Below are 16,077 nucleotides of genomic sequence, written 5' to 3' on the forward strand. Positions count from 1 at the left end.
TTGTTCTTTTGCGATGAACTTATATTTACTTCTCATGGAATTTCTTAAGAATTAAATTTGGCGCGATTCTGTAGATACACAAGAGAATTGAGAAAGCTGAGGGTTGAGCTACACCTGAATGAACAATATAGTTCAACAAATTTTCGGTTTGTTTTCTTTTAGTGGGATTTTTGGTCTGTTCTTTTGCTACTGAAACCGTTCGGTTTCTCATTCTCAACCTGTTCAAAATCAACAGCCGATATTCAAATTTGGCTTGCAAATTTTCAACGGTTTTAGTCTAAAATGGATAGAATATTCACAGAAAGAGTGCAACTTGCACCGTAAACGACTTTTGTTCCACTTCCACACAAACGATTTTAATAAAGCCTGTTTCCACGTAATTGTTCTTACACCTTTTTTACTTCAAAAGGCTTGGTTACATTTTTTTGTAATTTGCCCGTTACATTTGTGTTAATTGATCTTAACTACTGTTGCGGATTAAGGCTACAATTTTAAGACTAAAATTGTGCAGGTTAGGCCAGTTCTTGCACCAGCAAACGAGGTACAAATGCTAGTTCAGGTGAAACAACTAGAACACCAAGCTTTCTCATAAGGAAAAGCACACAACAGATCCTTCATCCATCTGCGTGCCATAAATACTAATGCATATATTAGATAGCATGTCTCGACATGAAGTCACGAACCTTGCAGTAAGCTCCCAACCTTTCCAAAATTACACTTCCTGGTCTCACCAAGTACATCCAGAACATGCCAGCTAGTCAGCAAAAGCATCGAGGCAAAACGAAGGGCTGGGACTGAACTTTGTCGCAGCCGAATGGGGTGCAAAAGAACACAGATAAATAAGGCGATCCTAGGATTGACAAAAGGATTTTTTGGATATTTTTGGAGGGGGGCTAGCAACTATTTTACTACTTTGCTAGATTCAAGAAACGCCTACGCTTGAACCGGTGTTTGCCTGGGTCCATTGAAGCGAGCAGGCCGCCCATTTCCATTCCCATTGTGGAAGATGCGGTCCTGACGATAGCCATTCCCATTCTGATGATAGTATCCAGACCCATTCTGCCGATGTCCATTGCCATTGCCGTTCTGATAGTACTCATCTCCGTTCTGATGGTATCTGTTCCCGTTCTGATTGTATCTGTTCCCATTCTGATGGTATCCATCACCGTTCTGATGGTATCCATTTCCATTCTGATGGTAACCATTCCCCTGAGGCCCTCGACCACGCCCTGAGTACTCGTTCTGATTTCTGAATCCGTTCCTCATGTTATCACCATCACGGTAGTTACCATTGTTCACGAAACCTGCTTCTCGTCCCCTGAAGTTGTCCCCACGGTATCCACCACCTCTGTTGTCTTGCTGGAACTGACCACCCCGAGCATTGCCATTGTTTTCAATATGGGTGACACCATTAACAACTGAAAGTGAGAAGATATAAGGGGAAATGGCACATCAGTTTATGCAAGTGATGTGAAATATATAAACCAATGACCAGTAGCAAAAGATGCTGATCTTTGCACTTAGATTCAAAAAGGCCACTCGTGAGATTTCTAAATGAAATGCGCAGGAAGCAGAAATACCACATCACCATACTAAATTGCAAATTGATTGAGCCTGTACCATTCACATATATAAGAATATAAGATTCTCAATGTGCGCGTGTGCGTGGTTGGAGAAGGTCATAAGCAACCTCAAAGCCTATTAACACGCAGATTGTGAACCTGTCCTAGACCTATGACAACAGAACATGCCATTGGTGTCTTTGCTAAGGAAGATCAGAAAGCTTGCTCACCTCGGGTTGTAGTTCGTTTCTCCTCAACAATGGATGCTTTTGAGCCAATAGAAATTGGAGAGGCCTACAATAACAGATATTCACTTGTTTAGACCATATGCTATACAGTAGGGGGGAGATATAAATTTGCTCCCTCTTGAAACCACATCAAACAATGCACTTCAGCTAAATGAAATTATAATAAAACCCAGCCCGTCATAACTGCAGATAGAATTCTAGCATAGTGAAGCCCAAATTAGCGAGGTAACTTATGAGCATACTACAAACTGAGGTCAACACTCCGAGAAACAAACCTCAATTGCTGCTAGCATGGATTGCCGAGACTCAAATTCAACAAAGCCAAAGCAGAATCCATCGGGCTGCAGAAACATGGTGGAAATGTCAAAACAAATGATTAGAGCAACCAAACCTACATACAAGCTTTCACTAACCTGACGGTGTCGAACTTGAATACCACCAGGCCTGATAGCACCAAATTTCCTGAACTTTTCCTCAACATCTTTCACGGTACATTCATAAGGTAAGTGCTTTACATAAACAGAATACCCTTGCTCTGCAAAAACAACGTTTTGGTATAGTTCACTTCAGTATAAATAACAACATGCATGCTTTTTTCTTCTTAAATAAAACATGAAACAAAGGATAAACTGACCAACAAGAACATTTTTGTCATTTGGAGATGTGGTATCAGCTGCATTAGTAGGTTTCACAGGTGAGGACACAGCTTTCTCCACATTGTCAGTCACTTTTGCAGTTGGCTTTGGTTTGGGTTTGGGCTTGGGCTTTGCAACAGGTGGAGTTGGTGTGCCCTCCTTTGTAACCTTAACCTGTAGTGCAAACCACAGAAGGAACAGTAAGCATTGAAACAAAAAGGGCATTATTCTTGTGTATTCATAATTCAGGCAGAATTGAGTATACGGATGAAGTGCAGGGAAAAAGAAAACTCACAACTGATGCATATGACTGTTTAGTAACATCCTTCTGAGTCGAGGCACGAGGAGCAGGTGCAGCTGCAGCTGCAGGAATGTTCTCTGCACACGAACTAACCACTTCCGTGCATGCCTCAACAAGAACATTTTCTTCGGGAGAACTGTCATTGGCAAGCAGATTCTCAACATTGTCATTGACATTCTCTGCAGATGGAAGCTCCAAGTCTGCAGTCTCATTGACATTGCCTGAAGTCTCTGGCAAAACATTCTAATTTTAGCAAACATATTGAAGGGAATATGGTCAGCCAAAGGTGAAGTAATGAAATACAATAACCTGGCTCAGATGTAAATGTGACACTGTGAGTGTTATCATCAACATGGTTAGGCAGAGAATCATTTATCTCAGTCAACAGTCTTTCTTGTGGAGAATCATTTGTCTCAGTCAACAGTGTTTCTTGCAGAGAATCATATCTTAGCATATCATTCAGAACAAAATAGCCTCCGCTTTCTTGTGGAGCAAGGAAGAATGACTGGCTAAATCTATGCCTCATAGTGCCATTGTGTCCAATAGATCCAGTTACCAAAATGAGCACACCACCATTGAGGGATAACTGTGCATCCACATTCTCTAACTTAATCAAACAGCTACTGAAGTCCGTAGAGAGAAATTCATCGTTGATAGCCTGGACAAGCAACGCAAACAAATAAATTACACTCCATCAATTTAATTATACAAGGTGTATTTGACTTCAAAAAGACTACAAGAAATATCGACCCTTAGTTTCTCATGAAATATATTCTTGATAGCTATAAAACCAATATTACGTGTATGCACTTTGAAGTATGAAAATACACCAAATGTACTGCTAAGTTAACTAATTCTTGGTGAAAATCATAAAAAATAAATGATCTTTTGGAACCAAAATGCCTATAAAAGTGAACGGAGGCAGTATCTAACAAGTGAATTGTAGGAACAAAGTAATATGTCCGTGTTAAATACTTATTACAGATTACATAAATATGAAATTAAGTTAGAATACTCTACTGAATGTAGATGTCACATTATCCTACGATCCTATCAAACGACGTTACATGTTTGATGAATCATACATGAATGTTCCATAGTAAGACGACCTTAAAGGCCATGCACATCCTTCTAATAATTGACATACAGCAACATGCATGCTGCAACTATGCAACTACCACGGTACTACGGTCTACGGATACTGCATGCTGATTTGCAGTCAAAATTCTCTCTTAAGAAGGCACACAGAAAAATCTATTAATAATTACCATCCCAGCGCATTTCTCTGAACTTAACAAGCAAATAGAACTATAACTGCTGACAGAATATCTATCATCGCATTTGATGCTCATGTGTTTTCATTCTGAATAATGTGTAGAGGTAAATGCCACTGCATAAATGAAAATCAAGTTCCACAAATTTGATACAAGTAAATGCGTGTACATCCATACTGCTAATTCGAAAATTGCCCAGCCTAAGAGTGTGTATTCATAATTTATAACTAATTGAAAGAGTATGTCCTATTGCAGAAAACTTACAGTCAATGTGGTTACAGATGTCATGGTTCCATTAGAATCTGGTCGACCAAGGGTGCTTGAATCATGATAGAACTTACAAACTTGACCCGGTGAACTATGGAGAACATTGTAGTATTGTTGAACAAACGCATTTCCAATCTGGAAAGAAAGACCAAAATCACGTTGAGTTCAGCTACATGGGAGTAGATCGATATAAAATATATGGGAGTAGATCGACAGAAAAGGGATAATACTGTTTGTGGACTTAAAGGAGCAACTGATTCCCCAACTTGCATAGCCATCCCTGTGGAAGGTATAGCACTGATTAATATCTGAAAGCTTTGAGGCGAATACATAAGTAATAGCAGCATCATAAATACAGAGGTTTTTAAAGCTATTAGTAAGGGTCCAGAATAAAACAGAAAAGGTGAATTAATTGGCAGATCAGCGAATGCCTGGGTATGAGCTCCACAGCTCAGGAGCCAAACCCGATGGTAACAACATGATATAAGCAGCAGATAACTACTGTTACAGCAAAGGAAAACCAAAGTAAAAAACAACAATCCATGCAAATTATTTGACTTTCCACTTCGAATCATAAAGGCTTACGCTTTGACAAACAAACAAACCAGCAAATTTTCACTACAATCAGAACCTGGGATTATTTTGACAATACCAATAACCAAAACAACTTGAAAACTTATTAAACACATTAAGGAAAAACTTATTTAACACAAACCACGGTACCTAGAAACACTGAATATACGGTAAACCTACAATAAACAGGAATTCAATACAACAAAAAGGTTTTTTTTTTCAAGGCATAACATTATAAATCCTACTAAAAGGGACATCCCACTCATACCATCGCCCGACCAAAAACGCAAAATCTTAGAACCAACTCGTCCCCAACCTAAATCTCCCCCAAGGATACCTCTCCCCCACACATAAAACCCCTATCACTACACCACATCAACCAAACGAAACCCTAATTACACATCACCCAAAAGAACCCCCTAATTAACACGAGGGGAGGGACGCACGCGCACGAATCATGCGCTACCAGCCGCGATCATCGTGCACGAAACAAAACAAAACAGAGATTGCAAGAGAGAGAGAGAGAGGGGGGGGGGGCGGAGGAACAGAAGTCGAACCTTGCGCGGTTGCAGGGGGAGGGGCTCCCGGCGGCGGGAGGAAAACCCTAGCCCTAGCGAGAGTCGGCGGCGGCGGCGGTGGCGGCTTCGCGAGGTTTCGACTCGAGGAAGGAACCGAAGCGAGACGGAGAGAGGAGGCGGCGAGAGAGAAAGAGAGAGGGGTTTATAGCGAGGAAGGTGGAAGGGTTTTTGGTGGGCCCCACGCGGCCACCGCGTGTCACTGCGCTGTGGGCCCCCCACCCAGCGGTGGTGGAGTCCTTCCCTCGTGCGTCCCGCCATGGGCCGCCTCCAGGCCCATGAGAAGCTTGTTGGTTTTGTGGTGGGCTGTGTGGGCCCGCTAACCTCCACGAGGTCCGGCCCATGAGAGAGAGAGAGAGAGAGAGCGGAAGAGGCGAGCTCTAAAACCCTAGTTAGAGCCGCCGCCTTCGCCCGTGTTCCCCTTCTCCCGCGCGCCTCCCCCACTCGGCGCCTCGCCGCACGGCCGTCGCCGTCTACCGCCCCACCGGAGCTCCGCCGTGGTACGTGTCCTCCGGTGCGCCTTCCTGTTAATTTCAGGACTCGTTGTTTGATTCGCGAGCTACTAGGATCGTCGATGCGCCCTCCCGTGCTTTGGCTAGACTTTGGTTGCTAACGTATTGCACGAAGCAGCAGTCGCCGATGAACTCGCGCCGCGCTGCCGCCTGGAGCTCGCAGCTTGCCACGCATTGCCGTCTCTCGCCGATGCGTAGTAGCTTCAGCGTTCAGTATCTTAGCTTGCGGCAGTAGAAATAAGGCCCTTTATGTCTACGGGATTGTTTCGTCTAGTTTGTTGGGATTGCTTTCTCTTTTTCTTTTTTCTAATTTAATGAGTGTTTTAGTAGTCTAGTTTGATATATTTGTCTAATTTGTTGGGATTGCTATTTTTTTAGTCTGATTTGATGAGTGTTTTAGCAGGCCATTTCCTTCGGGCAAGATGAGTTTGATATCGCAGAATCCCATTCAGAAGCGCCGACTGGAGACAATTGAAGCTGATGATGATAGTGACGAGGGATTAGGCTCTCCTGTTGCTGCCGGAGCTGAGGATGGGAATGAAACCAAGTCGGAGAAGCGCAAAAAGGAGAAGAAGCGGAAGAAGGCCAAGGCGCTGGAGGCGCTTGAGGAGAAGGAGAACAAGGAGAGGGAGGAGATGAAGCTGCTAGAGAGCTCCCTGTTTGGTTCCCTCTATGCGCCGCCTCAGTTTGGCACTGAGGTTGAGGCTGTGGATCCTGACAAGGGTGTGCCTTCATTCTTCATGGATAGGTCTGGTGGTGATGGTGAGGATGATTTGCCCGTCTATGACGAGGGCTTGTCCAGTGAAGACGAGGGGGATGACATGGTTGGCAGGGAGAGGAAGCCTGCATGGGTGGATGAGGAGGAGGTGACTGAGGTGGACATTTCGAAGGTGGCAAGGTTGAGGAAGTTGAGAAAGGAGGGTGATGAGCGTGTGATCTCAGGGAAAGAGTATGAGGCTAGGTTGCGTGGTCAACATGCCAAGCTGAACCGCTTCGCTGGTTGGGCTGACTTGGACCGTAAAGCTCCTCTTCCTGGGTCGTCTCACAATGAATCTGATGAAGAGGGCAGAGTTGATGATATTCTTCGGAATAATGATGAGCTTGTTGTCAAGGATAATGCTAAGCTCTTACCTGACATGCTAGGGTTCTCAAGACTTGTAGATGCAAATGCCCAGGAACCATCTAGCGGCCCTATCAATTCAGTGCAGTTTCACAGGAATGGGCAACTTATGCTTGTTGCTGGTTTGGACAAGCATCTGAGATTTTTCCAGATTGATGGGAAGAGAAACCCCAAGATCCAGAGCATATTTATTGAGGACTGCCCTGTTCACAAGGCCGCATTTCTGCCTGATGGTTCTGAGGTTATCCTTTCAGGCAGGAGGAAGTTCTTCTACTCATTTGATCTGGTGAATGCTGCTGTTAGTAAGATTGGACCCTTAACAGGACGTGAGGAGAAAAGCCTAGAACACTTTGAGATATCACCCGATTCAAAGACCATTGCATTCATTGGTAATGAGGGGTACATTCTTTTGATTTCTTCCAAAACAAAGCAGCTCATTGGAACCCTCAAGATGAATGGGAATGTGCGTTCATTGGCTTTTGCTGATGGTGGGAATCAGCTACTAAGCAGTGGTGGTGATGGCCATGTGTACCACTGGGATCTCAGGACAAGGAAGTGTATCCACAAGGGTACCGATGAGGGTTCCTTGGCAGGCATTTCGCTTTGCACTTCACCCGACAGCTCTCTGTTTGCCACAGGCTCCACCAGCGGCATTGTGAATGTGTACAAGAGGGATGATTTTCTGGGCGGGAAGAGGAAGCCACTGAAGACGATCGAGAACCTCACAACCGAGATCGGTGAAATGAAGTTCAACCATGATGCCCAGGTTCTGGCGATAAGCTCGAGAAAGGAGAGGAACGGGATGAGGCTTGTGCACGTCCCATCCCTCACCGTGTTCCAGAACTGGCCAGGGCCTCGGTTCAGCCTCCACTACCCACGGTGCTTGGACTTCAGCCCGGGCAGCGGGTTTTTGTCCGTCGGACATGCTGGTGGAAAGGTTTTGCTGTATAAGCTGCACCACTACCAAAATGCCTAAGATCTGAATGTGTTACTCTTTCCCCTATGGGCTGAAATGTGACCTGGAAAGAAAATTCAACTTTCAACACTGTGTTTCAATTTTGAGAGATATCGATGGTATCTGTAGTCTAGTTCTTCTGAATTCTTTTTTTTTTCTCTCTTTACTTTGGGTGTTGTAATCCCTTACTCTGGTGCTTAATGCAAAGCTGGCAATTTACCCATGTTGTTGCATTTCTTTTATCATGCAAATTGATATATCTGTACCGGTGATTGCTGTGTCATCCTCTTAAATCTCTTTGGTATACAGACTTCATGAGCTAGTTCTGTAATGCCTTCCCAGTTCGTCAGTTAATCAGTTATGCCTTTTGCTGTGTGCACTTCGCAGTGTTTGGTTCATAGATAGCCGCACTTTGTTCAACTCCAAGTTATAGACGTCCCCTTGGGTTGTATCAGCGAGACTTAAGTTTGTTCAATTCCAATCAAATTTCTCCCGAATTTGCTCCATCTTCAAGGGGAGTCCGAAGAATTTGACACATTTGAACGACTCCGGAGTTGTGACTCGCTCGTGAGTCCCGATACCCAACACGGTTTGGTTGCTACCGCCTGCACGCCTGACCACGTGGTGCGGACGTGCGGTTCGCAGACGCGCGCGCCCACCAGGTGCTCGACGGAATGCTCGGAACAGGGGGCGCGCGACGCGGGCGGGGGCACCGGGAGGACCTGAGCTCGCCTGGACCTACGCCATGGCAAGCCGACGAGCTGAGCTGAGCTGAGCTGAGCAGCGTCTGGCAAATCCGGTACGCGAGGCGGCGGGAACCTAGGATCTCCTGCCGGCTACCATGCCCAGGATGGCAGGATGGGCCGATGCCGATGCCCACCGGAATACCGGATGCGGATTCAGTGGGCGGTCCCTGTTCCCGACGACTCGCCGATGACGCTCTCGTTCGAGGCTGGCGCCGGCATCCCCATGTGCCCAGGTCTGTCCTTCCCTTTCCCCCTCCCAATGATGCCGCTCGCTATGCAGCCTCTCCCCACTGCTCCACTTCACCACCACCATGTCCGGTGCTGATAAAATCTCTGAAATGGCTTTACAGTCGCGTTGATATCTCAACAGTGCGGGCAGAATCAATGGCGCTTGGTCTCTGCTGGTGGAGCCGCCTGGTGTTTCTTGCCTCTTGCTCACCTCACTGTTCCCACATTTGCAGGGGCGTGACAGATTCTAATACTATGAATTTGGACTAATAATGTCATATTCCGTACTAGGTTAACTTATTTTTTGAACGGAGGGAGTAGGGATGAACATGCGCGCAGCTGGGAGATTGGAGGACATGGATGGTTTCTCTTGGTTAATTTGGAGGTATGCATTACCTGCATTGCTATGTCACTTTCATGAAATGCATGTTCTCTCCTTTTGGTTTCCCTGTGGCCAATTTGCATCCTTGTGTCGAGAATTGAGATCTGGGGATCCTGGGTGATCTGGCACTGAGACACTGACTCAAGAGCAGTTATCTCGTTGAGAGCCTTGACAAGTGGCTATGCTGTATACAGAGAAGTGTTTGCTCACATGGAGTTCGTACAATGCGGTTATCCGGATTACTGACTCGATGATTGATTTGGTGACAATATCCTCGTGCGAATGTCGGGATATGGCTGCTGCGGTTTTTCTTTTTTCTAAAAAAAGGAAGATATGAAAACAGTTTGAGAACTACAGGGTTGAAACTTATAGTGGATGTTATCACCAATATGGCAATCTCGTTATCTATAACAGTGTAAAATGTTCCTGGCAAGCAGATGCAGAATGGCCACTTCCTATCCCTAACTAATGAATATTGGGTAAGTTTATTGCTTGAGGTGAGACCTTTTTTCATGAGACAAATAATACATTGTTAAATTAAGAACAAGAGCGTGTCCTGGTTAAAAGGCACATAGAGAAGAATGTTGTGGACACTCTATTGGTTGCTTCTTCATCTAGGGTCAGTTGCAGTGAGACACTGAGGCCCCGTGTTGAGGAATATTTATATTTCTTCTATAGTTTAATCTTCAGCAAAATACAAGATGTTACATTCACTAGTGTAGTGTAGTTGCTAAGCTTCCTAGGGGAAACATGTATTGCCAAGCATATTCAGCTTGTACTACTAAATGACAGCTGCCTCTTTAGGTTCCACTGTCCACCTTGCATCTTCCCTGTGGCCGCATCCCATATGACCTCGTCAATGAGGTCCTTGTAGATTAATCTTTCGATCTCCAAAACCGTGCTTGGCGATTCACTATCGAAGCTCCAATCTTCTATTCCATTCAGTGGATCCTCAACCAATAGCATTCTTTCATCCCCATCCTCTTCAGAGCATTTTATCGCTGAACTCTCAGATTGAAGCCTGTCAACCTCTGTGCACAGGTCCTTAAAAAGTCGCCATCCGTTGTACTTCCTTAATTGAAGCGACTTGGCTGACTGACTTGCCGAGCAATGAATGTTCATCTTCTGAGCTGTAATTTCGTTTACCAGATCGAATACAATTCTTCGATGAAGCTTTTCTGTGTTAGCTTTGGAGCTCTTGGTAACAGTTTGGTCTGCTGAAGCAAAATCTGGCTTTGTTTGTTCAAGAATGAGGAAGAGCTCTGGATTGATCAGGCAGCTTGATGGCCATGCTTGACCAGGCATGGCTACGAAGCTAAGTTCTTTGTGCAGGAGGCCAGATGCTAAGAGTATCTCGTAAATGTACTGATGATCTTTCTTGTTTGCAACTTCATCATTCATTGACTGCAATTGCTCAAGCTTCTGGATGAGGGCCTCAAAATTTTCTGGTTTGATCTGGCTGACTTCACTGCTCGTCTTGGACTGTGGCGTGTCAGGCAGGCTGTTCGGGTTCCAGCACTCCTCTGAAGAATGTGTCTCCCCATCTGAACAAGCAGAAAAGGATATGCATGTATTCAGAAACCAGTGTTCAATACAACTGCAGAAAATAGTAATATGCCAGACAGAAATACGGTATTCATTATCAGACCTAACAACTGCAGAAAAACATGTACTGGACAGGAGATCTGATATCACTATCTGTCTACGGATCAACTGAATCATACTCATGCTAGGTGTATTTGTAGAGGGGGACATTGGTGGGCACGTCTATACTAGCAATGCATATACACCAGAAGACACACATCATGCTCCTGCTGTCCTGCATAAGCAAGTGCAACATGTGGGCCTTGCTATAACCTAACAATGTTCTGGTCATCTAGCTGCAAGTCTGCAACAGTCCATCTGCTGTGGTTCCTCCCAATATCAGGACCACAAGCTACCTGGTTGTAGCTTTTATTGCAGATTATCTGTCACTAGCGTCATTGGCACGCTTACAGCTAACTATGCTTGTCCTTTGAATGACACTATGGGCTTCTGGATTGAATGAGAGCAAACAGTAGAATCCATCATGTTGCTGTTCTTGCAGTAGGTTATCTTAATGCAGAAAAATTACTGTATCAACTTCTCACCTTTGAATGAATATGACAGTCTTGTATGGTAATATGACGTGTCGAGGACAGATACGGGACTTGGGGCATTCTCCAGTGAATTAATCTTCTGATCTGAAGCAAGAACTGAAGGAGTTCCCTGTAAAAAAGGAGAACATATTTACTAATTAGTGATGTACAAGGTAAAAAACATTGATTGAACTGGCTGGTTTCCTTATATCTGATTTTATTATGTATACCTTGTGACTTGGTGTCGATGCTAGGGGCTTTTGAAAATCCATGATGCTTATGTCGACCTCCTTCACCATGCCGATTCTGCTTCTTGGACTCTTCGAGACCTCATTATCACGGTGGTTCTTCCCTTGAGAAGGCTTTGTTCTTGTTCTTCCTCCAGGAGAGGCTGCTTCACTGGACTTCTTGCTTGGGGACTTCGGTGAGACAGGTGGACGAGACCTCCTTTCTGACTCTGCCTTCCGCTGCACTGTCCTGGGGCTTGATGATCCTGTAGGCCTTGGAGAGCTTGCACGGCTAGCAGGTTCATCGGACTTGGATTGTGCCCTTGAAATGCGAGAATGGACCTTCTCGTTTGTGCTGGTCTCATGCTCGCCAATGCAAGGCACATCTCTGGCCTGCAGCTTCCTGAGGTTTCTGAACCCTGCAAGGGGATCAACTGAAGCAAGTGAAACCCCTGCCTGCTTCTCAGTGCTTCTTGCTGGCTTCATGACTACAATGGGAGGCTGGAAGTGTCTGGAACTGGTGTTCAGTGCATCCCCTGCCTGCTGAGCAGCCACTGTTAATGCGCCATTGCCATCGTTCTGGCGCTTGGCATCCTTTGCGTGCAGCGCTTCCAGTATCCGGAGAGCCCTGAAGTCCTTGTTGCACTCCAAGAACTCAAGCCCCCCGCCCCTTCTCTCAATGTAGGCATAGAGAGATGCAGTCCTTGGTCGAACTTCAGCATCTCGGCATTGTGAAGCCTTGCTACTGGTGGCAATCTTCTCCTGCTGCCTCCAAGGAGCAGATTCAGTAAGAATTCTTGGAGAAGGCTTGGTTTTCATTGCTGGAGACTCATCTTTTGGCAGCGACTCGCGTGGATCCTGACAAAATCTTCTAGGGGAAGGTACTGGATGCTCCTTCTGTGTGTCTTCTGCTGGTCTTGGTGATCTTTCAGGTTCGTAGCTATCAACAGTTAGCACCCCTGTAGCATTGGGTGCTTCTTCCAACCCCATCAGCTTGGCAATGACACTGCTGGCACGCCTATGGCCTGGGGAATCTTGAGGCCTAAGAGCATCCATGAGACTGTCGTCGGTTCTCCTGTAACTGAAGGTCTTCTGGCGAGAACTCGAGCTCAGGGTTTCTTTCCTACTGTCCAAGGACAGTCTAGGAAGCTCTTTGAGCCTTGTGGAAGGCTTCTTGTTCTCTTGAGCTTCAACTGGCCTCAGGAGCCGCCGATCATCGCATGAGAAGCGCGACTGCTCTGGGAATCGCCTGCTGGATTCAACAGCATTAGCAGGGACCTTGGTGCTCCTATCGATCCCGATGACGTAGGTCCCATCCATTGATTTGGAGAGCAGCAAGGGCCTTGGTGAGTCTTTGTACTGCCCATTCCTCCTTGCATCCTTCACCGAGGTCTTGACAGTAAGGCCTCCGGTGTCCCGGTTAATGGAGTCCTTCACAATGTCTCTGAAGCCAATGTTTGACTGTCCAGACCTGGTGTCCATGACTGGGTCCTTCAGACTTGGTGAGCTCTTCAGTGGCCTCTGTACAAAGAGCTGCTCGTTGATGTATGGCAGCTCTTGTTGGATCGATTTGTTGCCATCAAGTGATGAAAAGGATGAGCATGAGGAGGAAGAACAGGAAGCCCTTGATGACTCTATTGAAAGGCTACTGTTCTCGGTCATGCTCTTGCTGAATGTTTTCTCCTGCAAAGGCAATCCATAAGTTAAAGTACTCTTCTTGATGTGGCCAAAGTATACTTCTGATGCATGCATGGGATGGTTTTTTTACTGGCAAGTGGTAACAAACAACAGTTGGAGTTCGAATAGGAAAATTACCAGAACGATCTTGGAGGTACTTGAGCTCTGCGCTGCAACATTGCTGCTGCTTCTTGGAAGAGTATGGCCTAGAAAAGAAAAAAAAGAAGACATTATAATTACAGCCTAAACTGTGAATTGAGGAATTATAGCTATTTATTAAGACAGTCTGGTATGAGCAAAATGGATGGATTTGAGCGGTGAAAAGGTGTGTGTTTTCTTAATTGTTGTTCAATAATATAATCAATTAATCATATACATGAATGGAAGTTTTATAATCAATTGTTAAGCTGTCTTCTTCAGTTAATTTATCATTGACGAGAATGGAAATTTTAAAACCAAATGTTAAGCTGTCCTCTTCAGTTTCATTATATTAATGAAAATTTTAGTAACTAACTGATAATCTGTCCTTTTCAGTCAGTGCGAAAAGTTATCCCCTCATGCTACTTCTGGGCACCCAAATCCACGTCAGTGCCTGTCCTTATGTCAATGTGTAAAGAAAGGCCTTTATGATCACAACTACTGTAAGCCATCTGTTTTTTTTGTACTGTTGTCTTTTATCTAGGGTGAGGGGGGTACTCTGTTTTCAATAAAAGAAGGTTAAAGATGAAATTAGTATCCTGCAGTAGTGAAGAAGTGAAGAAAACTCCCACTTTCCAATTAATAGCTTTTTAAAAAAAAAAAAACTTTCTACTAGCAATAAACTGCTTTACCAACCAATGCATGTTCTACTGCACCTTCCAACTGTTATCTGTTACCAAACTTTGAATAATAGTCTGAAAGGACTTGTCTCTGGAGTTTCAACCAACACATGAAATTAGTAGTCCTCTGTCCCACAAAAGAAGCACCCAACTTTTCTAATCTCTGGTCAACATTTGCAGAACGAGTTGGAGCTAATAATTCAGAAAGTATGTCCCAAAAAAAAAACCTTTTTTTACAAACTGAAAAAAGTAACACTTTTTTTAGGAGGAAAAACAGTAGTAGTAATACTTAAAAACAGTAACCAAGATAGAGAGGGAAAAGAAAAGAGAAACAGCTTGTAAAAATGCTTGAGACGCAGCTGACATGATCTTGGGTGTGTGAATGGAGTGAAGCTGGTGATTGTGAAAACAGAACAGGGGAAGAGGAGCAGATGCCACAGGAAGAAATGTGCAGAGAAAAAAAAATGCGTCGTTCACCTGGGCCCGGGGGCAGCATCTTGGGCGGCGGGCGGCGGCGGCGCGCGGTGAGCAGGCGCTGGCGGCGGTCGAAGATCTGGAAGATGCCGGCCATGCACCCCATCTGCCTCTCCAGCTCCGGCGCCTCGTCCCCCAACCCCCCTCCTCCACCACCGCCGCCGAGCACCCTCGCCGGAGGCATCTCCTCCTCCGACTCCGACTCCTCCCCGATCACCAGCTCACGCACATCCAACTGCAGAGCAGCTCAGCTCAGAAAGCCAAGGAGCAAGCAGAGGTACGTACACTATCACTTTCTTTGGGACGCGTGAGATGAGATGTGGTATGGTGATGGTATGATGAGATATGTGTCAATGGCGTGCGAATGCCATGCAGGGTGTCGTGAGGAGAGGGAGAGGGGGGGTTGAAATAAGCGGGAGGGATGGGGGATTGGTGGGGTGGGGGGTGTGTGGGTCAAGGCGTGTCGATGGTCCATGTCCAGCTCCCGGCACCCACGGCCGAATGCTGCTGCTGCGCTGCCCGCGACGCGAGCCGGCCACGCATGTGAGGGGGGGCTTCGATCATTGTTGCGGGGTTGGGCATGTGACCGCGCGCGCACCACCACCTCTCCCTACCACGGCCACAATACCATATTGTCCAACCCGCTGCGGCTCGCCCGCAACGGGGGTATATGGTTTCGATTAGGTTCCTCTTGACGGGTTTGGATTACGTTCTGGCTGCTGCGTTCGTTCTCCAACAAGAGATGAAATTTTGGATAGCTAAACGGCGTTTTTGGTGTGAATACTTTCTATATGAAAAGTTGCTCTGATATTAATATCAGATTAATCCATTATTCAAGTTTGTAATAAGTAAAACCCAATTAATCACACGTTATTACCACCTCGTTTTGCGTGGAACACTTAATCTTTATCTTCATCTTCATCTTAAGAAGATTCAAACACCTCACTTACGTTTTATTCCCTCCGTACGTAGATGTGACACGTCATAATTCTGTGAATTTAGAGAGGGACAGAGAGAGTAGTAATTTGTTAGATACTTCTTCCGTTTCATATCATAATTCGTCTGACTTTTAGGAAAAGTTATTTAAGTTTATTAAAAATATAGTAACATTTCTAGTAGAAAACAAGTATTGTATCAAAATATATTCAATATTAAATTTAATGAAACTAATGTCGTGTTATAGATATTGCTATTTTTTCTATAAATTTAGTCAAACTTAGAAGAATTTTGACTAAGAGAAAAAGTTAAACGACGTATAATATGAAACAGTGATGGAGTATGTGACTCACGTCGCACCGCGCCGCGTTACGGAGGAGACGGTTTTTCCGATGAATCGATCGAAGACCGCAAAATTTCTTTGGTTTCGACACGGAACAAAAGCAGACT

General features: G+C 45.1%; 4 protein-coding genes across 6 annotated transcripts; 2 read left to right on the top strand and 2 right to left on the bottom strand.

The window, feature by feature from the left end:
- Nucleotides 1-560: 560 nt before the first annotated feature.
- LOC127780840 (nuclear transport factor 2-like) lies at nt 561-5,546 on the bottom strand. 2 transcript variants are annotated; one of them, XM_052307814.1, is made up of 10 exons: nt 5,418-5,546; nt 4,518-4,567; nt 4,285-4,422; nt 3,056-3,404; nt 2,741-2,967; nt 2,445-2,619; nt 2,224-2,345; nt 2,086-2,151; nt 1,793-1,856; nt 561-1,418 (listed from the first exon to the last, which is right to left on the bottom strand). In XM_052307814.1, the coding sequence occupies exons 2-10, from the start codon at nt 4,563-4,565 to the stop codon at nt 934-936; spliced, it is 1,674 nt and encodes a 557-aa protein (XP_052163774.1). In that variant the 5' UTR covers nt 4,566-4,567; nt 5,418-5,546; the 3' UTR covers nt 561-933. The 2 variants fall into 2 exon arrangements, with proteins under 2 accessions (XP_052163774.1, XP_052163773.1); XM_052307813.1 differs by having other exon boundaries at nt 2,741-2,976.
- A 271-nt stretch (nt 5,547-5,817) lies between these two features.
- On the top strand, nt 5,818-8,330 carry LOC127778589 (U3 small nucleolar RNA-associated protein 18 homolog). 2 transcript variants are annotated; one of them, XM_052305209.1, is made up of 2 exons: nt 5,818-5,935; nt 6,351-8,330. In XM_052305209.1, exon 2 carries the CDS (start codon nt 6,370-6,372, stop codon nt 8,041-8,043), a length of 1,674 nt encoding a protein of 557 aa, XP_052161169.1. In that variant the 5' UTR covers nt 5,818-5,935; nt 6,351-6,369; the 3' UTR covers nt 8,044-8,330. The 2 variants fall into 2 exon arrangements, with proteins under 2 accessions (XP_052161169.1, XP_052161170.1); XM_052305210.1 differs by having other exon boundaries at nt 5,821-5,935; nt 6,348-8,330.
- A 62-nt stretch (nt 8,331-8,392) lies between these two features.
- On the top strand, nt 8,393-9,947 carry LOC127778590 (uncharacterized). Its single transcript, XM_052305211.1, has 4 exons — nt 8,393-9,001; nt 9,119-9,185; nt 9,288-9,381; nt 9,573-9,947. Exons 1-4 carry the CDS (start codon nt 8,881-8,883, stop codon nt 9,630-9,632), a joined length of 342 nt encoding a protein of 113 aa, XP_052161171.1. The 5' UTR covers nt 8,393-8,880; the 3' UTR covers nt 9,633-9,947.
- Nucleotides 9,948-10,008: 61 nt separating this feature from the next.
- LOC127778588 (protein LONGIFOLIA 1-like) lies at nt 10,009-15,086 on the bottom strand. The gene is made up of 5 exons (XM_052305208.1): nt 14,695-15,086; nt 13,538-13,605; nt 11,726-13,405; nt 11,508-11,625; nt 10,009-10,922 (listed from the first exon to the last, which is right to left on the bottom strand). The coding sequence occupies exons 1-5, from the start codon at nt 14,873-14,875 to the stop codon at nt 10,147-10,149; spliced, it is 2,823 nt and encodes a 940-aa protein (XP_052161168.1). The 5' UTR covers nt 14,876-15,086; the 3' UTR covers nt 10,009-10,146.
- Nucleotides 15,087-16,077: the final 991 nt, after the last annotated feature.

Source organism: Oryza glaberrima, chromosome 7, assembly GCF_000147395.1.
Source record: "Oryza glaberrima chromosome 7, OglaRS2, whole genome shotgun sequence".
NCBI lineage: Eukaryota > Viridiplantae > Streptophyta > Magnoliopsida > Poales > Poaceae > Oryza > Oryza glaberrima.